This window comes from Pezoporus wallicus, unplaced genomic scaffold (genome assembly GCF_028554395.1).
Source record: "Pezoporus wallicus isolate ANWC-B61680 ecotype Strahan unplaced genomic scaffold, APGP_CSIRO_Pwel_v1 scaffold_2146, whole genome shotgun sequence".
In the NCBI taxonomy this organism is placed as follows: domain Eukaryota; kingdom Metazoa; phylum Chordata; class Aves; order Psittaciformes; family Psittacidae; genus Pezoporus; species Pezoporus wallicus.
Window position 1 is genome coordinate 3168606 of NW_026639769.1, and position 23542 is coordinate 3192147.

At 42.7% G+C, this 23542-nt stretch overlaps 1 protein-coding gene across 5 annotated transcripts in view; it reads left to right on the forward strand.

Annotated features, from left to right (window-relative positions):
* The first annotated feature begins 3677 nt into the window (after nucleotides 1–3677).
* BRF1 (BRF1 RNA polymerase III transcription initiation factor subunit) overlaps nucleotides 3678–23542 on the forward strand; it is a 174121-nt gene continuing 154256 nt past the window's right edge. For 2 of the 5 annotated variants that reach the window (XM_057416143.1, XM_057416144.1), the window contains exons 1-2: nucleotides 3678–3890; nucleotides 17983–18063. In XM_057416143.1, the coding sequence (XP_057272126.1) occupies nucleotides 3704–3890; nucleotides 17983–18063 (268 nt within the window). In that variant the 5' untranslated portion in view covers nucleotides 3678–3703. Of the gene's footprint in view, nucleotides 3891–14486; nucleotides 14640–17982; nucleotides 18064–23542 lie in introns of those variants that run through there. The other 3 variants (XM_057416145.1, XM_057416146.1, XM_057416147.1) reach the window with 2 other exon arrangements.

Consider the following 23542-nt stretch of genomic DNA (forward strand, 5'->3'; position numbering starts at 1 on the left):
GACAGGCAGCCTGGGAAGAATACAGAGATGTTGTCTGGGAAGCTAGGGACCAGGTTAGGAAAGCTAAGGCCCAGTTAGAATTAAACTTGGCCAGGAATGTGAAAGATAGCAGGAAGGGATTCTATAGCTAAATTGCAAATAAAAGACAGACTAGGGACAACGTGGGCCCCCTCAGGAAGCTATCAGGAGAACTGGCTACCCTGTATTTGGAGAAGGCTGAGGTTCTTAATGACTTCTTTGCCTCAGTCTTCACTGGCAAAGGCTCTGACCACACCATCCAAGACTTGGAAGGCAGATGCAGGGACTGTGAAAATGAAGACCTTGGGCCCACTGTAGGAGAGGATCTGGTTCGAGACCGTCTTAAGAACCTGAACATGCACAAGTCCATGGGACCTGATGAAATCCATGGGACCTGATGAAATCCATTTGCGGGTCCTGAAGGAGCTGGTGAATGAAGTTGCTAAGCCGCTGGCCATCATATTTGAAAAATCATGGCAGTCAGGTGAAGTTCCCGATGACTGGAAAAAGGGAAATATAACCCCCATTTTCAAGAAGGGGAAAATGGATGACCCAGGGAATTACAGACCAGTCAGTCTCACCCCTGTGCCTGGCAAAATCTTGGAGCAGATTCTCCTGGAAGGCATGCTAAGGCACATGAAAATCAACAAGGTGCTTGGTGACAGCCAGCATGGCTTCACTAAGGGGAAATCCTGCCTGACCAATTTGGTGGCCTTCTATGATGGGGCTACAGAACTGATGGACAGGGGTAGAGCAGTTGACGTCATCTACCTGGACTTGTGTAAAGCGTTCAACACTGTCCCACACGACATCCTTGTCTCTAAATTGGAGAGACATCAATTTGATGGATGGACCACTCGGTGGATAAAGAACTGGCTGGATGGCCGCACACAAAGAGTTGTGGTCAATGGCTCAATGTCCGGCTGGAGACCAGTAACGAGTGGTGTCCCTCAGGGATCGGTGTTGGGACGGGTCTTGTTCAACATCTTTGTCGCTGACATGGACAGTGGGATTGAGTGTGCCCTCAGCAAGTTTGCTGATGACACCAAGCTGTGTGGTTCGGTTGATAATGCTGGAAGAAAGGAATGCCATCCAGAGGGACCTTGACACGCTTGTGAGGTGGGCTGATGCCAACCCCATGAAGTTTAACCATGCCAAGTGTAAGTCCTATACCTGGGTCGGAGCAATCCCAGGAACAGCTACAGCCTGGGCAGAGAAGAAATTCAGAGCAGCCCTGCAGAGGACTTGGGGGTGTTGGTTGATGAGAAAATGAACATGAGCCAGCTTCAGTGTGCGCTCGCAGCCCAGAAAGCCAACCATATCCTGGGCTGCATCAAAAGGAGCGTGACCAGTAGGTCGAAGGAGGTGATCCTGCCCCTCTACTCTGCTCTCATGAGACCTCACCTGGAGTATTGTGTGCAGTTCTGGTGTCCTCAACATAAAAAGGACATGGAACTGTTGGAACAAGTCCAGAGGAGGGCCACGAGGATGATCAGGGGACTGGAGCACCTCCTGTATGAAGACAGGCTTAGAAAGTTGCGGCTCTTCAGCCTGGAGAAGAGAAGGCTGCGTGGAGACCTCATAGCAGCCTTCCAGTATCTGAAGGGAGCTATAGGGGTGCTGGGGATGGACTATTCATTAGGGACAGTAGTGATAGGACAAGGTATAATGGGTTAAAACTTAAACAGGGGAAGTTTAGATTGGATATAAGGAGGGAGTTCTTTACTGTAAGGGTGGTGAGGCACTGGAATAGGTTGCCCAAGGAAGTTGTGAGTGCTCCATCCCTGGTGGAGTTGAAGGCCTGGTTGGACAGACCCTTGGGTGACACGGTTTAGTGTGAGGTGTCCCTGCCCATGGCAGGGGGGTTGGAACTGGATGATCTTAAGGTCCTTTCCAACCCTAACTATTGTATGATTCTATGATTTTGTACCATGTATCTGGTCAGTTGTAGAGGTCTGTATGTGCTGCTTGGCTGCATCTGAGTTATTTGGTGGGAGACAGATGCTGACAGTGGTGAGTTTCAGAGACTCACAAAATGGTTTGTATGAAAGTTTTTGTTTCTGCATTAATTAACTTGTGTATTTCGAACACCAACAGATGAAAGTCTATGCAAACATCCAGCTACAACACTTTTTCTGCTCAGTTTCCTTCCTATCTGCGGCATGGCGTGCTAATTTATTACATATGGGTTAAGTGCTAAAGTGAGCAGTAACCTTGGATGAAAATTTCAGTTTTTTGATTCAGGAACAAATAACTCAAAAGGTTACAAAGCATCAGACTAATACTACAACATCGGCATGCAGATCTAGAAGTGCTTTACTGAAAGAGATTCATTATGCCTCACAAAACCTCTCACCCATGTATTACAGAATGATTGATGAAAGTTGATGAATTAATCATTTTTTGAAGCATAACAAATGTTATACTTTTGAAATGCAAGTTCAGAGCGCTATAGCCCCAACTTTACTTTCAGGGAACAAAGGAACTGGCATACGGAAGATGAGAACACGAAGCCCACATTTTTCACCGTATGCCATGCATTTTTGCACAACTTTTAATCACTATAGGCTTTACAGGGTGTCAAAAATAATGTACCACTCAGCCACAGTGCAAGTTTCATTTGTTAGCAATACTCTTTTCCCCCACAGATCAAATCCACCTATACTGGGAGGAACGACAAAGATTGGTAGAAAAGGAAGTGTTATCACCCTTGGTTTAGCATATAGAAACCATGGCATGAATTTAATAACGTACATAACGTTAGGCAAGAAGCTGATAGTTTAATGAACGAATTCTGGTAAAAAAATTGGAGTATCATGTTCTGTCATAAGCACAAGACACATCACTTAGCCTGAAACACCGTGGGCCCCATTTTCCATTTTGCCGAGCTGTGAAGACCGAATTGTGTGCCCTGGTGCCAGTAGATACTCACCACTGGCAGCACAGCCGTTTAGAACGAAGAATACAAATACAACGATCCTCCTGAGAGCGGGGCCGCAGCGGCTCCTCAGGAAGAACCTCCAGAGCCATCCATGGTTTCTTTCCCCAAGATCTGACTCGCAGAGCGCCTTCCCTCCCCCTCAGCCAGTCCTCAAGAGCTCAGCGATGCCCTTACAGGCCCCAGCGCCCGGGCCGCAGGAGGCGGTTCGGTAACAGCCATGCCTGCCCCAAGGGGAAAGGAAGGGCCTAACGGGCCGGACCTCCCCGTGAGTCCTCTAATCGCTCCGAGCCTTTTGACTCCCGGTGCGGTGCCGAGTCTCGCCTCGTTCACCGGACTGCTCCCATCAGTTACGTTCAGACTGCGGGAACGCAGACACAGTCTGCAGTCGTTCAGCGGGAGATGGAGAAGGGAACTCCAAAGCCCACGGAGAAGCCGCCCTCCACACGCTAGAAGCATTACCCCCCCCCCCCCCAAACACACACAACCAGCCAACCCACCCACCTCTCCCCCACCGGAGGTGAAGGCGGGGCTGCTCAGACGGGTGGGGAGCGGCAGACGAAGTCTCGCGAGAGCGGGCGACGGCTGCCGCCGCCGCGCTCCTCCCCCTGCCGGTCCCGGAGTGTGAGGCCTTCGCCGGGGCCGGGTTACCGCGCGTCGTGCCGGCCGGGCGGTGGTAGCGGCGGGGAGGCGCCGCTCGTAGCGGCGCGGCCGGGGTCCGGCCTCGGCCTAGAGGCGCTGGGCAATATGCCGGGCGGCCGGGTGTGCGCCGCCTGCGGCTGCTCAGAGATCGAGGTGGACGCGGCGCGCGGGGATGCTGTGTGCACGGGCTGCGGCTCGGTGCTGGAGGACAACATCATCGTCTCCGAGGTGCAGTTCGTGGAGAACAGCGGCGGCGGCTCCTCCGCCGTGGGACAGTTCGTGTCGCTGGACGGTGAGAGCCGGGGGGGCGGGGTGGGGCGCACGTGCACCGGGCAGGGGGGTGTGAGGCTTGCGCGTGGGGAGAGGCTGCTGGGAGAGGGTAGAGGGCAGTGTATGTAGGGAGGATGTTGGGGATAGGGGAGAGAGTGGTGGGGGACGGGACAGTGCATGAGGGAGACGGATGCTGTAAGGGGTATGAAGGACAGGGACAGTGCATGAGGGAGAGTGATGCTGTAAGGGGTATGAAGGACAGGGACAGTGCATGAGGGAGAGTGATGCTGTAAGGGGTATGAAGGACAGGGACAGTGCAGCGGGGTGAGGGTGCTGTCGGCTATTGGGGGCAGGGACAAGGCACGAGGGTGCTGAGCCGGAGGGTGAGGCTATGGGGATGGTGCATGGGGTAAGGTGCTGAGGGGTAAGGATAGTGCATAGAGAAAAAGGTGCTGTGTAAAGGGATTGGTGCATGGGGGATAGAGTGTTGTGCAAAAGTGTGGGGGGGACAAGAGTATTGTGCAAAGGAGTGTCAAGGATGGTGGAACTAAGTTCCTTTAAGGGACCCTTTCCCTTCTGTGCATGTGGGATAGTGCTGCACGAAGTGGAAATAGGACAGTCAGTGCATGGGGAGGACAGTGTGCTGTGCAAGATGAGGCAGGAACTGGGTTGGGAGGAGTCTGGGATGACTGAGGAAAAAGATGGGAGAGATGCTTTAGGTGATGGGAGGAGGTGCATGAGGGACTGGAGCTCTGCCTGCTTTGGGGGGGGGGGGGGGTATATGAGAGAAGGCTTTGGGCTCTGTATGGAGAGACTGGGGAGATACATGAAATTATTTGGAGTAGAGGCCAGGAGAGTTGGGTAGAGGGAGTATGTGGAAGCACAGGGGTGGGGTGGTGGAGAAGGAGGCTGGAAGGGTCAAGAGGCATCTTCTGTAAATAGGTAGGTAGGGGTGTTTGTGTGAATGCCCTGGAGGATAAGGCCTGTGTGCCTGGAAGAAGGCCATGTGAAGTGGGCATTGGGTTTGGAAGGGGAGAGAAGGAAAACTGATGTGGGCACTGTATATAAGGAGAAAGAAGCATAAAGAAGAAACGGGAAGGAACTTAGCAGTGAAACAAGGGGGACTGATGGATTGTATGGCTGTGGTGAAGACAGAAGAGTTGTGATGGGGAGGGCAGCACTAGATTTTGGAGTTCAGGAGTTTATTGTAGACTAGGCTTTGTCTGATGCTATTTGTGTCTTCCAACTCAAGGTGCTGGTATTATTTTATTTTATTTTTATAGCTTATGAGCAGCTCTTGTAGCCTCCACATCACCACAGGAAAAGTGAAGGGTACTTTTTTAAGGGCTTGTACTGCTTTTTACCTCCCACCCAAAACTACGCAGGACAGATGGCGTGCAAGCTAGAGTACATTTTGGGATGCCTTTACCCTACAAAAAAAAAAAAATAAAAGGAAAAGAGAGAGCTGCACCATACTCTGGCTTTTTCTTCTTCTAGATGAATTGCATGGTACTTTCCTAAGTTCCTTTAAGGAACCCTTTCCCTTCTGTGCAAGTCCTGAGATGCTGCTGTTGGCTAATATTTTTTTTTATGGATAGTGCAGTAATTCTTGGATTTTGTATAGCTAGATAGTTGCCTTACTATACAAAAAAAACAATTCTAGCACCCACGGAGACAGATAAGCTCAGTGGGGATAGGTGGGTGAGTAAAAGTGGAAATGGGAGCACACTCTAGCATGCTTATACTGGCTTTATCTGGCTGCACAAGGTGTGGTTGCAGGGACTTCACCATGTGTGAAAATCTTCCTACTCTGATTTTCTAGCAAGTCCCCATTTGCATTAATGTATGTATTTTGGTGAAGTGTTGTTTGTGGAAACAATAGAGCAGGACTTTCGAAACAACACTTTGTAAATTTACTAAGTTACTGCAAGGGCTAGTGCAGGTACTGTTTCACAGTAAACATTTTAAGGAAGTTTGGATATGGGTTGTTTGTGGTGGTATAATTCTTTATGTTTGAAAACAGATGCTTCTGTTGTGAATATTTTTTTTTTGCTTGACTTGAACTGAGTGATGCAAGCCAGTTTGAAAAGATGTATTTGTGCTGTGATAACAGTGTCTTCATGATCTGTGCTTGTCCATTATGCTTGTATGACACTGATTTAAGTCCTTGGGAATGGGGAGAAAAGTCTTTTCTTGTGTAAGCAAGGTAGAGTTTGTATCTCTGAATGTTGTGCTGGGTAGAGAATTTCTGACAGAATTTATATTGTCAAAAAACATGTACTCGCTGAAAGCATTTTCTGGTAAGCCATAGTTTTCAGTGACTTCTGATTGTGTAAGCAGGTTCCCATCAAAGTTAACTCTTTTTAACATCTTTTCCTGTCCTCTGTTAGCTCTTCAGGTCTATGGCTCTGAGGGATCCCCTGTGTATGAAATACCTTGGGCTCAGGTTCCTCAGACTGCAGTCTGGTGATCACAGGCAGCCCTAATGTGTGGAGCGTTTGCAGTGTCAGAGGTGCTCAGGCTACTGTTTCTGAGACCATGGCTGTTGGTCAGTAGGGCTGTGTGACTTGGAGACTTTTGTCTAGGTTTTGCAAAGTATGAGGGCTGTCAGGTTCTCTGTTGCACAGGTGGGAGTTGAATAGGAGTCTTGGTGTTTGTGGAGTTCAGAGCCCCTGGATGTGCAACAAGATTCCCAAACCCTCCCAAGATACACGAGGGCTTCTGTTTGTGTGTTTATATATGTCAAATAGTTATAGATCCCTTTCTTCATAATTTAATCTTCATAAAGAAGCAAAAGAGAATGGAAAGCACTGAAGTCAACTGTTACTGACTTCTCTTTGGTACATCTAGCGAAATATTTTATTTTCCCAAGCAGCTTGTTAAGGATGCAGAATCTTGCATTTGTTTGCTGAAGGAGGAAGAAAGTCCTGCGCTTTTCTATTTTAATACAAAGTTGCCTGTCTAGGGCATGCCAAGTCCTTGCTAGTAAGCCCAGCAACCCCACTATAAACCATGGGAAATCCCTTCTTTTGTTCCTTCAGGGCTGGAGGAAGGTGTAAGGTCACAGTTAAGTGTTCCCAGGCAGTATTTACATTTAGTTGTCAATGTATCTAGCGTAGGGAGCCACAGTCTCACCACTGATGCCTTTCATTCAGAAGTTTGGTATAGCCAGTGTTTTCCAGAGCAGGTGTGTGAGTCTGTTTCTTTCCATTGTTTTGACAGGTCTAACAGCTGAGCATTGGTGTGCTGAGAAAGCATGGCTTGTGCTTGAAACTGAGTGAGAGGCTTAGCTTTGCTGATGCATGAAAGTCTGAGGAAATGCAGGCTAGTTCAGTCTGTTGGGCAGAGGGTAGAAGCAGTGAAGGACGGAACAGGAGGCTGTAGAGGTAAATTTGGGTGAAGTATTTTTTTGGCAAAGTGGCATGCCTTGCAGATCTGTTGGAGCCTTCTAAAGAAGTCAGTAAGTGGACAAAGCAGACTGTTGGATTTGTGAAGGGAGGTCAGCAAGATCCTTCACAAGAAGCTTGTGAAGAATCTGGGCTGTTGTGGATAAGGGAAAGTCCTTACAGAGCAGAGTAACTACTCAAATTATAAGAAAATAGAATAGGAATAAATAATAAGCCTTCTTCAGGAGTAGCCAGTGAAAGCTCCATATAGTCAGGGCTGATGATCTGCAAAACAGGTGAATGGTGAGTTAATGAGGTTTGCTGGTAGTATGATTTGGGGTAGTGAATCATAGAATAGGTAGGGTTGGAAAGGACCTTAAGATCATCTGTAGATGTAGAAGGACCTGTTGCTTTTAGTATCTGAGTAGTAGGGTAGCAGATGAGATTAAGTGTGGCAGTGAGAGTTAGGATTGTTCCTTTCTTCCACATGTGGGATGGCAGCATCTGGTCTGGCTAGTACAGTTAGGGAAGGAGGTCACTAGGTCTTAATGGCTAGCTCTGTAAAAATGTTTAGCTCAATGTTCATTCACAGTACAAAAATGCAGAGCAGGAAAGAGAATATTAGAAGTTATCAGAAAAAGAATATGACAGCATATGCATACACTATTACATATCCACAGCACTATCTGCAACTTTAATACTGTGTGCAGTTCTGATGTGTTTTTGTCTTGTGTCTCCTCAAGAAAACCTCTAACACAACTGGAAAAGACACACCAAGGAAGATGGGGTGATTAAGAGGAGGGCTTTGTGAATAGCTTGTGTTAGAATGAATGAATAGATTCAGATGATTGAATGGGAACATAGTAGAGGTCTGTAAATACCGCAGAATAACATGGTAAGGATGAGCTATTGTTCAGTATCACATAATGAAAAAACTAGGGAGTGCTGAGAAATCTAGCAGGTAGCTTATTTTGAAAGTAGCAAGTAGGAGGTTCAGAAGTGTTAGGTTCTTGTGTGTTTGTTCGTTTTTTTTTTTCATAAAAGACATTTTATGAAATGTCACCACAATCTTAAGCTGTAGGTGTTAAAAGTTTGTACCAGTCAGAAGATGGTTGGACAAGCAGAATAAAAATGTGTCATGGCCCCTAAAAATAAAAAAAAAAGCTGGTATTTCTGGGTCAGGAAATTCTTGAGCCACAGATCTCTAGGCTCTAGGAGATAATGAGAGAACTGTTGTAACAAGCTTTCCTCCTGTGTGTAGTGTTCACTTGTAGTCATATATGTTAATGGACTTTACTGTTCAGAGGTAGCACACTGGACTAGACAGCTTTCTGATCTGACCTGGCACAGCTGTTCTTGAGTCTTTGGGGGTGATCATGTTAATTGAGCTCTGCAAAGATGCTTTTGAGGGTTTTGACCCTTCTTTTAAAACTGGTCCAAGACTCAGGGAGCTATGGTTTTACAGCATAAACTGTAGGTGTCCTTAGGTATTAATACTGCTTTTTTGGTGGTTTGTTTGTTTGAGGGTTTGTTGTTTTGTGGTTTTTTGTTTGCCTTCTTTTTCTTTTTTTTTTTTTAATTTTGTTTGTGTTTTGGAAAGTTGTGACCAGAACAGTCCTCTGACTTTGACAGTTATGTAGATACATTCTCTCTTGAAAATGCTTGGTTAATTCTTCTGTTCTTGTGAGAAGTAGATGGTAGAGATGTTTACAATTTTGAGAGTCTGTGATAATTCGTCCATAAATCCAGACTGCAAGGCAAAGATTTATTTAGAGTAAGGTTTATGAAGTTGCATATGCAGTACTTTGTAATAAGGACCATGAAATCTTTCTTGGTGGTACTTGGGGCATAAAAAAGGAGATGGTGTACTTTATATAAGTACACAAAATGAGAGCTAAGCCATCCCAGGCCTCATGAGACCCTCTTTAGACATGGGCATAATCTGTTTGTCTCAGCGTAGTAACACCAGTGCTTTTCATTGTCATGGTCTTGATGGAAATGGAGGGATACATTTGCAAGATACCCTAATCCCACAATTCCCTTTAATGCTGTCTGTCTCCGGGAGTGGCAAGTAATCTCTTGTGAGGTACCTGTCACTTTGCTGGGTCATAAGATGGTAAATTCACTAGCCAGGGAATACACTCTTCATGCTCTAGAAGGGGGCTACTGTTTATCTTTCTGTTGATTTTCTGAGAGGGAAGTTCTCACAAAGCACAAGTTAGCAGATGCTTTGATAGGCCTTATTACAGTTAGTTGTAATTGTTAATTCTGTTGCAAGTGGTTGCAGTCCGGTAAGAATCCAGTCTCAAGACTTAACTCTAGCTGTGTTTTCTTGAAGCTTGTGAAGGCCAGATGTTGAAATTGAGTTTCTTTCTGAGCTTGGCTGATTTGATGCCGGGTAAATCGGGTCCTAGTGGAAAAGGGTTGCTGTGCACATTTGAGCTCCAAGGACCTCTGTTAATTGCACAGAAAGTGTTCGAGGTATGTGCTTTTCCTAGTTGAGTCTTGTTTTAAAGAATAACTGGCCACCTTGTAATTGATAGCCTGTTCAGAGTGTCTCAAACTGGCCAAAACAGGTTGTTCTCTGTGATTTGTTGTCAAATTTGGAGAGAGTTTGAATTAAAATTCCTCTTTCTGCAATTGGAATGAATGCATCTTTCTTTTTTTCTTCATACCAAAGTTCTTAACAGACTCCTCTATTGGTCATAAGATTTAAATGCATACCAGCATGAAATACAGCAGTGCAGAGTTTAAGAGTGAGCTAGGTTTCTCCCTCTCCATTATACTGTAATTGCATCCTGGAAGACAGAGCTCCGCAGAGCCCCTCACCGGCCTGCACTGTTTTGATGGCTGGTGCTTTTGTAGAATGTCAAGTTGTGTGGCATGTTTGAAGGTGGCGAGTTCTCTGATCACTCTTCCAGTGTGTCTAGGAGGGAGTCCCCTGTCTTGTGGTAGTTAGTGGGAGAAAATGTTTTCAGAGTTTTTTTCCCTAAGGCTGACAGGAGTAAAAAAACAAGTACAAACAGAGACTGAAAGGAAGAAAGCTGAACATTGATAGTCCAGATCTCTCTTTGGGGTTAAAGAAGCTTTGAAAGTGGAGTCCAGGGCTTCTGTCACTCATCAAAGGAGAAGAGAACAGTCCTGCCTGAGAAAGCTGATGTGCAGGTAGTGCAGCAGCAAGCTGGAAGACAAAACTGAGAAACTGCAGAATGAGAAAAGGGCACTGCAAAGCAGACTGAGCTTGTGATCCTGAAACACTCAGTATCTGGGGAAACTTGGCCTCTTTTGTTCCAGAAATTGCCTTTAAATGCTTGGTAGTAAGTAGAGAAAACCAGCATCCAATGAGTTTCTTGGGCATAAACCATGAATCAGCCCAAAAACCTGTCCTTTAGAAGTGTTTGTGATCTTTGTCTGCAGTTGGGTGGCAGGAGGACTGCCTGCTTTGCCAGCCATTGCTGGCCCTTGCTGTCCACAACCTGCTTCCCCCCTGCCCAGGAAGCCCCTGTGGACATCCACCCTTGCCCCAGTGACTCCACAGCAGGGCTGGTCTCCAGCTTCCCACAGCCCTGCTTAGCCAGGTCCTTGTCCTGCCTGGCTTCAGCCCATGCCTGTGACCTTGCCTGGCCATCCCAGTGCTGTGTCTTGTTTCCCGTTGCTGGGCCTGATCCTGATCCCCACATGTAAGCTGATGTCCTGCTTGGCCTCAGGCCATCTCTGGACTCAGAGGTGCCTGGTGCCCTGGGCTGTGGCTGCCCCGGGCTGTGGCTGCCCCTGCCCTCCTACAGAGTTCAGAGTCACATCTCTAGTGAGAATTTAGATCAGAATTGTTTTTCAGAAGTTTTTAGCTAGCTCTTACTTAGTGGATGTCTTCCCCAACAAGCTGCCTGCTTCCACAAAATAGAAAGAAACCTTGTAGTTTTGAGACCTCTGTCTCCCTCGAGTTTTTCTCAAAGTGGGCAGAGTGAGGAGAGGGGCAGGCACTGCTGCAGTGTGTGCACTTGTCCCAGGGAAAACAGCATAAAAAGGAGGTTAGCATAGTGAAATGCAGCCTCCATCGTCTGAGGCAACAGGACTGTGGGATGGAAAAGATGAGTTCTTGGAGCTAGGGGCATTATCAGCTCCAAATAAGACTTACAGGACACTTCATCCTCAAATACACATCACAGCTTCAGTAGGAGTGTTACGGAGTGCTTATAGCCTGGTCACTGAAGTAGGATTCTTGCACTGCAGGACATACCCTGCCTTTGGGGTCTGAGGTCAGTGAACATCATTGATATCTCTGTGTGAGACAGGTTTAATGTTTTGTGGTTGATTGCTTGGAATTTCTATTTCTTTTGGGGGCTTTTTGATTAAAAAAAAAGGTAATGTAACAAACTAAGTTAAAAATGTATAATCTTTTCGTTAAATTCTAAGCTGGCATTTACAAGAACAGGTGTGAATTAGTCTTTTAACTTATGCTTACTTAGTGTCTAAGCCAGGATGGTGACAAATAGAAGTGGGAGGCTGCAGTGGACTTTGACAGCATTAGTGCAATTTCAGCACCAAGTCAGGATCATGTATAGCTCTTGAACAGCATAAGTACATTAAGACTCTCCATCTCCAAATGTACATGAGTTTGCAGGATACTGATTTGAGATTGGTAGGAAGAATGTTGCCTGTGAAAAGAGATCTGCTTACTTTTGTTCATAGGGAGAATGGAAAGTTATGAACTAGTAGCCCTTAACACACCAATGAGTGTTAGAACTTCTAGTGAGAAGGCTGCACAACATTTGTCAGTAGGCTGTTTCAGATATTAGAATATTAAGGAAGTTTCTTCCTGCTGATATGATTTTTTTGTTGCAAGTGAATTATAAGCAACTTACTACAGTGACCTATTTGCACTGCTATAAACAATGAATGTGTACTCCTGCTCTGAAGTGTCCCTTGATAAATCTAATGTATCTTATTAGTGAAGCTGTGGTATGCTCAGTTTTCCAGGTATGCTTATGGAAGCTTGCCAGAATATTTTGTATATGCTGTGTAAATCTTGAAAGCTTTTTTTTGCTTGTTTTTACATTGAGTGTGAGTTACATGACCTCAAGTGTGGAACTTGACTGAGTTTGCCTTGATCTAAGTATTTCAGTCTTACTGGGGTTTGTGGAAATGGGAAGTTATGGTCTGCAAACTGGAAAGAGGAGGACCAGATACAGGGAGGAAAAAGCTTAGTAAAATTTAAGCTAAGATTACTAGCTTTTCATCTCCAATGTCTGTTTCCCTCTAGAGCTTTGTACAATGTACCTTTCACAGTCAGTGCTAGCGAAACAGTTGGTGAAGATGAACTCTGTGTTTGTATCTCTTTCTGTGGTTCTTGTGTAGCCAGTTGTTATGTACAATAAAGGATTCTCCTGTATTTTTGAATATTAAAGTGGAAGGAGTAGGGTTTTTGTTTTTAATTGGTAGTTGGTAATTGCCTTCCATTACCTTCAAAGGGGGCTACAAGAAATCTTGTGAGGGACTTTTTACAAGGCCAGGTTAGATGGGGCTTTGAGCAACCTGGTCTAGTGGAAGGTGTCCTTTCCCATGGCAGAGGGGTTGGAGCTAGATCATCTTTTAAGGTCAGTTCCAATCCTAACTACATTATGCTCTATGAATTGGTTTCCATGTATAATATGTTAATAGACCAAATCCTGATATCAAATATTTTTTTATAGTGCAGCTTTGAACAATCCTGAAGTGTGTTCCACCAGTAATACATACACTAAACTTGAAATTAAAACGCTGGGTAGTGAAAAATGAAAATAATGGTAATATTGGCAAATTTCTTCTTACTTGTGGTTCAGATTTCTAGAATGACACTAATTCATGTTAATTTTTAGTTATGTAGAGTGGTCATGATATAATTTGTAACAGTGAAGGAAGTATGGATATGCTGGATTTACAGACCTTTTGTGGGAAATCCTGGACTGTTTACTTGTTTTACTTTGTGCTAGTTTTTCTCCTTACAAAACTAATTTATAATCGTATTGTGTTGGGAAGGAAGAGGGGAAATTTGCATCTATTTCATGCAAAAAAAAAAAAAATGTTTTAGTGAAATAAACGGAATCGATTTTTGCTTCTTTTCTGTGATCCTCCAGGTGGCAATCTTGCATCAGAGTTAAGTGCATAGCGTTTTTTTCTGGCCTTGAGTCTTACATGCTGTCCTTGTGGTGTCAACAAATTCCTGCTTGAAGTGCTGCAGTATGCTGCTGTCAGTTGTGAAAATGCAGAATTGTGTGCGTAACTTGGATGTGAACGGTTGGATGTCACTTTCATAGACTTGTGCAGTCCTAAACTCAGGCATGGTGGATGCAACAGTATATTTATCTCTTTGATTGGTAGTTATGAAAATAAGCCCATAGGTAGCTAGCTATGATGGAGTAGATTAAAAGTTTGCCTATGTAAATTTATTCAGCAGTACAATTTCAGCAGGCTGTAGTGTGTGCAGATCTGTTAGTGTCCCTGTAAAAATGGCTGAGAATTATTTCAGTTGCAGACTTTGGTAGTTTTGTGTGTTAAAAAAACTTTAATTACATCATTTTGCTATTGTAGGCATGAGTTGAAATGGCACATTAACTTATTCTCCTTTTGACTTTTATGATCTAACTTAAGTAGGAAGCTCATTCGTGTTTTATATTAGATTATTTAGTCTACCCTGATTATGAAACCGTTGATGTGATGCAAGTGTGCAGTATCAGACCCAGATTTTATGCTGGAACTGTAAATATGTGGGTTTTAAATTGAAGGGTTTTCTCCTGCCTTCTCCTGAAGAAAGAGCTGGTGTTTTTTGGTTTTAATTTCATAGGGAAGGATTGTGTTAGAACTGGTCCTATCAAATAGCAGATATGCTTCATTTCAGGTTACAAGCTGCTTCATTCCCTGTCTTCACTTGTTCATTTATCTAGAGGAAACGAAATCCATAATGCTGGGACTGAATCTGTTTCTTTTCCAGGTGTTGAATCTGAAACTCAGCATGTCACTAGCTCTCAGGAAAGTGCCCTTTAAGCTGCAGATGCCCGAGTGGCTGCTCTTTGCCCCCTCATTATGGAGGGATAAGTGTTGTTCCTGCTATCTGTTGTCTTCTTGTTGCTGTTGAAGGTTGTCACAGACTTCAAGTTTTGCTTGCTCCTTTTACTGCTTGAGGAACATTTTTGTAGAGAAGCAGGTGATGTGACTTCTTACTTCATTAGTGAGTCAGTGGAGCACCAGGTACAGCTGAGGTGCCTCGGTCTGACCCAGACTGTGCTGCAAGGAGCAGATGTGGGGATGCTTGAAGGGACAGTTACAGTAGTTTAGCACTTGAGTAATGTGTGGTTATGGGCTGGCTCTGGACCCGTGTAAGCTTTGACTGAGTATCACCAAGTTTCCACGTACATGATCTGATCTCTTATTTTGGTGTGTTGGGGCACACTGGGAGGACCACAGAATATTCAGTAGCTGTGTGTTTGTGCTGTTAACACATCTCTCCGCACGTTCTGTTGTCCAAAATTTCATGTAATTATCCAAAGCTAACTTAGAAGCCAAGACTTCAGTTTTGTAAAGCTGAGAGTCTTGAGTTAGTTTCTAAAAATAGTCAGCAGATGACAGTGTACCTTGGGAGGCACCACCTCATGAAGGAGGATATTTGGGTTGGCTTAGGGAAATGTTAGTGTAAGTGTTGAGGATTTGGCAGGCAGCACTTGAAGACACCAAACACTTCTCGGATATATTTTTGTAGATCTTGAAAGCTGAATGTGAAAAACCCAAAGCCTGTTTATTTCACATTTGAAGTTGTAGAGGGAAAAACGGAAAAGGTCAAGAAATGTAAAAATTTCACTTAAGCTGGGATGTTAATTTGGTTGTGCCTAGCGATTGCTGTTCCTTTCCTTTGTACTTTTAAATTATGGGCTTTGTAGGGATTTTTGTTTTTATATGAAATTGATGACTTCACAGGGTTTTGGAATAGTTTTTTTTTTTTTTTTATTACCCAGCTGAACAGTTACATTAATGAGTTTGGTTTGCGTTCTGCCTCTGAAGATTAATGCTGGTGGTAGGACTTCATAGTCAGTGGCAGCAGTAGTTTGCAGTTCTGAGCGTAAGAGCTCAACATACCAGTTTTCTGTCAGTTTTCAAAGCCAAATGCTAATTAAAGAGAGAGTTTTTCCAGTTAACTCACTGAGAAATGGGTATGTCAATTCTGATAGCAAAATTTGCCTTTTGGATAGCTCCACTGTATCTGCTGCAGACTCCGTAGCTTGGAGAGAAATCACTTTTATGTAACTTTTGTGTACAATGTTGTATCTTGATGTCTAATGAAAAGAATCTTAATAAAAACGCTGAAATGTCAGCTTAATTTTATGTTGTTTGTATTCAGTCTGGATTTTTGCTTCTGAGTATGTTAAATTATTTTGTTAATAGTATTGTTTTCCGCCACTGCAGGATTGTTTTTGCAAGCTTTTTAGTAATAACAGGGAAACTTGTGAAAGAGTATCAGGGCTTTTGGCAATGATAGTCCAACAGAGTTCCATATTTTTGTGTTTTCAAAGATAGATGGGGCTGAAAAGTGGAGCCTTTGTGCAAAGGAGGGGGCAACGGTGCTTTTGACTCCAGTGCTGGATGAGCCTGCTACCTCCAGCCTGCCCTGCTGTGTGTTTCTGCTCTTGTCCTGCAGTTTATGGCCTCCTCTGCTGTACTGATGCTTGAGTGTGTGCTCTCCGGCTGCAACTCAGATAAGTGAGGTAGCCTGTGATAAAGCAGATCTTAATGAAAAAATGAAGGTAGGAGGCAGAGTTTCAGGAAGTTAGATTTGCTACTGAAGAAAAGCAGCATAAAACTATTGCCGCTATTGATATATATATATATATATATATTCCCTCCCTCCTCGCCTCTCCCAGGTAAACCATTCTTATTAAATTTATACCAAAAATGTAATGTATGCTAGGGTAGTTTGGTAACCTCTCTCTGTTTTGCATCATTGCTTGGTTTGTTTTGGAGCATTTGTGGAAATAAGAGATGTACCTATAAGAATGGCAAGGAGACATTGCTGTCTGTAAATGCTGTATCTAAGTAACCAGTGAGTAGGTTGCTATTGAGTGTTCTTCATTTCTAACTGGAATGTTGAGCTGAAGTACTTAAGCTGTGGGGAATTTATGGGAGAGTTTTTCATGATTGTTTATTGAAAGGATATGTTAATGAAATGAAGTTGGTTTCTGTTGTGGATAGCGCTAGAAACCCAATTTAAAAGTTGTATGGAAAATTACGCTTTGAAGGCTGATAGACACTAATACTGCAGGAATACTAGCTTTTCTGTTTGTGTTTTTTTCTGTTAATTTGTTTTTTTTTCCCCTCAACATGGGTGTGCATTAAATGCAGCTGAGAGGAGACTAAGAGAGTCCAGTAGGAGTGAACAATTTAGGTCACAGTTTCTCATCACTTGTACCTGTGTCCTGGTCTTCACTGGGATGGGCTTAATTTTCTTCCTAGTAGCTGGTGCAGTGCTGTGTTTTCAGCTTTAATCTGAGAACAGTGCTGATAACACGCCGATGTTTTAGTTGTTGCTAAGTAATGCTTACCCTGGTCAAGGACTTCTCAATCCTCTCATGCTCTGCAGTGAGGAGAGAGGCACAAGCAGCCGTAAGGGAGCAGAGACAGGAAACCTGACCCAAATTAGCCAAAGGGACACTTTCCTGCGTGATTCTATCCCAACGACATTCTAGTGTGTTTTAGAGAACTGGTAAAAGGTAAGAAAACATAGCTACAAGAAACTGAGAAAAACTGTAGATAGGCATCATAGGCAACAAGATGACTTTTCTCCTGATTCTGAAGAGCAGACTACTTGAATTAAGTAGAAGTCTAACTACGAACAAATTGCTTTTTTTCAGTCCTTTGCAATTTAGCATTTTAGTCTCACTTGCTGTTAAGCCGATACATTCAGATATCCTGCCTGAGGTAGCCTGACTGTTTTTTAAAAAAACCCTTTCTGCTTTAGTGTGAGACTGTTTCTGTCCTTGGTAGTTTAATTCCCTGTTCTATGGGCTTGGTTTGTATGAGTAGTTCCATTGACTCTTAGCAAACTCTGCATTCAGGCTTCTCAGCATTGGCAGGGATGCAAAAGCCATCATCTAGTTGATGCTGATTTGCAACCTGGATTTATTTAATTTCCGACCTCTCAAGATGTAGAAGTAGCAGTTCCATACTTGTGTTTTATGTAGCCTAAGTATTGCTGTGGGTGTGCCTAATGTTGGTCTGAAGTGTTATGCCTGTAGTATCCAGCACAGTCGTCATTGAATGCTAAATGCTTATGTTCCATAGTGCCAGTAATGTTAATTTTAATATTAAAATTATGTATTGAACAGTCTTCAGACAAAAAAATATGAACTAAGCAATTGTTTCATCATTTATTTCGAGAAGTATTTTACAATATTGATTTTCATGTTCTGGCTACAACAGAGATTGTGACATTTTTGTACTTTATTTTGGAGCTGAGATTGGGAGGGTTTGTGGAGCCATGTAAATCTTAAGGTATCCCAAGGAAGAAATAAATTGCACAGGATTATTGTATTCATTGTTGTAAGCCCTTCAAGCACTTCTGTTGCCCTTATTAATGTAATTTGGCATGTTGTAAATTACACAGGTACTGGCTGTAGTGGCACAGTAAGTTTTCTTTTAATATTTTAATTCAGTTATCGCATTTGACATATCTGGGTTGTTTTGGTGTCTTTTTTTTCCTAATAGGTGCAGGCAAAACACCAACTTTAGGAGGAGGATTCCATGCCAATCTGGGGAAGGAGTCACGAGCACAAACTCTACAGAATGGTATGTGCAAGCTTAGTTGTGTTGGTATGATTTGTTTTTATTAATATGGTTCATTACAATAATTTTTTCGGTTTGAATGTGACCTCAAAACCTTGGCAGGTCACTTTTTACTCATTAGACAAGTGTGCCTTGTGCTGATTTTACAGTGTGCTCTCATTTGGTTGTTATGCCTGATTTATGAGGTCAGGTAGCTGGCTGACAAAGGGTAATGGCACCTGATAATACTATTGTAGTTTAAAAGGGCTTTTTCAAGGTTGGCATGCCCATTGCAACTTTTTATTTTAAGTGATTGTAGCTTTGTATTTTATCAGAGTTCTGGTAAAGCTTTATGCATGTTTATTTTTAAGTATACTTGTTCAAATGCTTTTGTTTATATGCGGTATAAGTGTGAGATAATGCATATATTATGTATATGTGCACAGTTGGTGGTAATTGTGCTTAGTATGTGACTGTTGAACAGAGCAGGGGAAAAAATGGAAAAAAGATTGTAGTGTTCATAAGATATTTAAACATTCTCATTATATTTTAATTGCTATCTACAGAATCTACACTCTTAAAGTGAGTGAATAAAACCAGCTTTTACTCCAGAAAGAGAATGTTCTTTGAGTTGCTGTTACTCATATTAATGGACAAGAGTTGTCTTTTTTTTTGCTAATTAATACTCTTGTCTCATGACTCTTGGGTATGACAGCTGATGGACTATCATATCAAACACTTGGAAGCTGACATAGTTAACCAAGGGACATAGATGGATTTTATTAATATGGTACTCTTTTTGGGGGTGGGTTATTTTAGGTAAAGGTATTTTCCTAAATTAAAATCTTATACTTGGAACTCAAACACCGCCTGCATAGGTATGCAAAAGATAAGACTGATCTGATCCTGTATCTCCATAGGTATAGAAAGGTTAAGATTGATCCATGTTGTTGAAATGTATCCAGACTGCTTTACTCAGCATTATTCACTGGATTTATATGCAGAATGTTATTCAGCTGTTTGTACTGAACAGTGTTGAGCTCTGCTTGCTTGGCAGAGTAAAGCTTGCACTTTCTGTGAGCTAGTTTCAGTGTCAGGTCCAAAGTTGCTAACTTCCAAGTTTTAAAAATGCCTATATAAAGTGTAACCTGTATAAGGTATTCTAGTGGGTTTATTCCACTTCTTGTCTTTGGATGAAGGCATTTTAATAAAAATTTTTTTAATCAATAATTTTATGTGGGCATTTAAGAAGTAAATTGGCCTGTGGTACGTATGGACTGCTCAGTTCCTTGTCTTTAATTGTAGAAAAGTAAAATGTTGAGGGGAGAAAATGCTATCCCATTGCTTCTTGGAGTGCTTGAATCCTTCTAAAGCCCTTTCATTTATGCTGAAAGGTAATCACAAAGATATTGCAGGTGTTTTTCCGGAATCTGAACATGACTTCTTTCTTGGGTGAGTGTTTGCTGGCAAATATGTCTGAGCATCTTCCTTCCCCACAGCTTTTCTGAGTGGGACCCCCAGTCATACACAGTAATTCTGACTTGGCTAAAGTCTGTCAGCATCAAATACAAGAAATGATGGTTGCTTAAAATCAAATTTAAATGAAATTAGCTCCCAAATAGTTTTGAGAAACAGGAAAACAATTTGGTTTTCACATATACCTGTCTGAGGCTCTCCACCTGTTTTTTTGTGGCTGTCCTTTATAGATGAAAAAAAAATTTGGTCTTTGATTTTGTAGCCAACTTTGTAGCCAATTTGTCATGCTGCCGGTCTGTCTCTGGGAAAATTATTTCCAATAAGCTAAGTGATGTTCTTGCTCAGTCCCAGGCATTGAAAGCAGCAGATGGTATTTCAGGTAGAGCAATTGGTGTTTGAATGTCTTTTCTTTCTGCTGCTATATAATGAGATAGTTGTCTGCTGCATTTAATCACAGTTTTGGTTTTACATTGTTTTAATTGTAAATTGAGCTATGGCAGTGAACTTAGAAAATCTCACCTGTCACTGTGGGCCAGTGATCATGGCCTGTTTTTTTTCGTGAAATTATGTTAATATCCGTTGTGTTTAGACATGAAAGTGTGGCAAAGTAAATGAACTTACAGTATATATTTTAAAGAGAAAGTATGGGTTGTTCATTGAGTGAAACTGAGGTGCATTGATAGTTGATTGTTTTAAAAATGAAGTTATCCTCGGAGCACCATGCTATCTGATCAGAAAAAATGCTGAGCTGCTTATTTATTTATTTGCTGATACTACTACGTTTGCATTTCTGAAGTTAACTGAGTTGCAAATGAACTGCTGAAATTAGCATCCCGTTGGGATGCCAGTGCAGCACAGCTTGCTAGAACTGTTCAGGAGACCTGTTCCTGCAGCTTGCTGGTGGCTCTTGCATCAAGGCTGCATGCTACCTTCACTTCTGTAAGGGCATGATTTTCCCCCATGTAGTGCTCTGTATGGGCTGTTGCTGCAGGGAAGAGCCAGGCTCTGGAAAGCAGGAATGGGTGGTAGATACACTTCATCCCCAGTGTATTCAAAAGCAGCTGAGAGCGTGTGTGTGGTCTGGGAATGCTGGCAGGTCTTGCACTGTGCCTGATCTGCTTGCCAGCAACCTGCAGGCTTGACATGATGTGAGGAAAAGTCCAGCAACGGAGCAGGGACTTCCTGGGTTTATTTTAAAGAAAAAAAACCCTCTCCCCCTGCTTTCCCTTTCCTCCCCCGTGTAGTTTGGGCCAAATTCTTCCTTGCTGTAATGCCTTTTTCAGGGGAGGTGAAAAGGAGGTGATCTGGGCTCACTGTCTTATTTAATCACTAGCAAAGCAGCTGGGGTTGGCTGAATGCATGATGGTGCTATTTTTGGGGGCTTTTAATGAAAGGATGTTCAGATTTAGATGAAAACCAGTTTTTCATTAGAATTCCTAAGGTAATTGTACCTTTTTTTTTTCCTTCCATTCTAAAGTGAAGAAATGCAGAAATGAAATCTCTCAACAACTGCTCAACAGTTCTGGACTCTTCTACAAAATCATTATTTTGTGCATCAGTGTGCGTGTATTTTCTGTGTGTGCATGTATGCTCTAAACAAATCCATGGACAAACCCTCAAGGTTTTATAGCTTCCAGCTTTGTGTAAGAATGTCCAATACACAGAACTAGTCTCCCTTAGCGCACATGCCTTTGCTGTGTTTTTCCTTGCTGTTTGTAATATGGTGTTGCATGGCAGTTCATAGTCTTGGTCTTCGTTTGCTTAACCAGCTGATGTTCATGGGTGTTCACTTGGGAACTGGCTGCTTATAAAAGCTTGAATCTTGTTTACACTTGCTAAAATATTCATGCAGGAAAGACTAATTCTGTTGTATTTGTTCATAATCGGTTTGATTTTCAGCATGCAGTACTGTGCTAATTGAGAGTGCTAAGCTTCAGAAGTTCAACAAGCTCAGGTCCACAAGATGCATTGTATTTGTTCACATAGAGCTCATTTTTGTAGCAGAAATCTGTGCACCATCTTGATGTGCAACCACTGGAGGTTGAAACATCTCTGAGATGAAGAGGTGTTTCAACTTTGTTTTAAAGGGTTTGACAAAATAGCCAAATGGTACTGGTTTTGTGAGAATTATGAATAAGATACTACCTCAGAGAGAGAATGCTTTGGCAAGACTTCTTCCTCTATTTGTCTCTTCAAATTGTTACAGTATTGCTCAACTTCTATGGTTACTTACAGGGCTGAAATGCAGAGTTCTGTCTCTTTAAATCTCATTTTACAGCTCTGGGATGCATTACATAATCTCTCTAAATAGCTGGTTTATTCTTGTTTCCTTGCAGGCAATCTGCTCTCACTATATCCATGTCAGAGTCATCGTTACAAGGGAGTTGTTCTTGACTTGGAGCTATTGAAAGCGTCAGAGTCTTCAGTGGCCAAAAACAAAAGGGAGCGGGGAAGGAAGGTCAATGGCATGATTATAACTTGAAAGCTACAGTTGCAGATACTCAGATTTGGTTTAAACTAAGTTTGAAGATTGCAGCTGCATCTGGCTTAATCCTATTTCTGAACTCTTGTGCTGTGTTTTCAATAATTTCTTTAAATGAATGTGTTTTCCCTTAGTCCTTCTAAATACCAAAACATAGCTAACAGTATTTTAATGCTAAATGAGAAGACATTTCTGAAGGTGTTCTCTAAAGCATTTTTGACTGCTTACATTTAAACTGCTTGCTTAATTCTTTAACCTTCATGGTCATCACTGATTTCATAGCTGGTTTATTACAGGTGATCATAGTGGCAGAACTATACAGCATGAGTTAGACTAGGAAAGCATATTATACATGTGAAGAACAGGAATATACAAAGAAGAGGAACAGAGGAACTGTTTTACAAAACAATAAGGAACTACTTTACAAAACTAAAACAAGGGAGGAGAGTATAGTAGAATCCTAGAATAATGTAGATTGGAAGGGAGCTCTGGACGTCCACAAAATGGTGGCTTTGAAGTTGCATTAAGCTGCTCAGGGCCTAGTGCACCTGAGCTTTGTGTGTCCCTAAGGAAGAATATGACACAATCTCCCTGGACAACCTGTTCTGTAATGCTTGACCACCCTCATTGTGAAGAATTTTTTCCTTATATCTAGTCAGAACTTATGAAATGTGACTCTTGCTTCTTGTCCATTTGCTGTGCATCTCTGACGATTTTGGCTTGATCTTCCTTCTAACCTTCCACTGAGTAGCTGAAGACACCAGTGAGATCTCCCCTGTTGCTTTCTCATCTTAAGACTGAGCAAATTCAGCTCTCAGCCTCACGCCATGTGCTTCAGTCTCCAGTCTCCTAATCATTTTAGCATCTCTCTGCTGGACTTGCTCCAGTATGTCAGTGTCTTGTCTTGTGCAGAGGAGACCTGCACTGGACAAAGTATAGCCTCACAAATGCTGAAAAGGGGGTAATAAGCGCTTCCCTCAACCTGCTGGCTACATTCTTAATAATGCTGGCTACATTCCTAATAATGCAACTCCAGGATGTGGTTAGCCTTCATCACTGCAGTTGGGTGCTGCTGTGTCATGTCCATCTTTCTTTCCATGAGATATCTAGATCCTTTTCTGCAAAGCTACTCCCTAGCCAAACAGTCCCCTGCTGCAGTTCTTCCATCCCAGGTGCAAAAAAAAAAAAAGTTGCATTTGCCTTGTTGAACTTCATGAGGCCTCTGCCAGCTCATTTCTACAGTATCTTAAAATACCTCTGAATAGTGGCTTTGCCCATTAATGTATTGACCAGTGTCCTGATGTAATGTTGTCTGCAGGCTGGGAAAGGGAACCTCCTGTCCCATTGTCCACGTTGTTAATAGAAGCATTGGACGTTATTAACTTCGGTTTCAGTCCCACTTGTAAATCTGATTGAAGTGCTGACCACTACCCTTGGAATCTAGCCAGTTTTTAACTGAACTAGCAGTTCACTTATCTAGTCTATATCTCCTCAATTTGGCTGCCAGGGAGAATGATGAAATGGAATGAGGGGAAGAGCACAAGT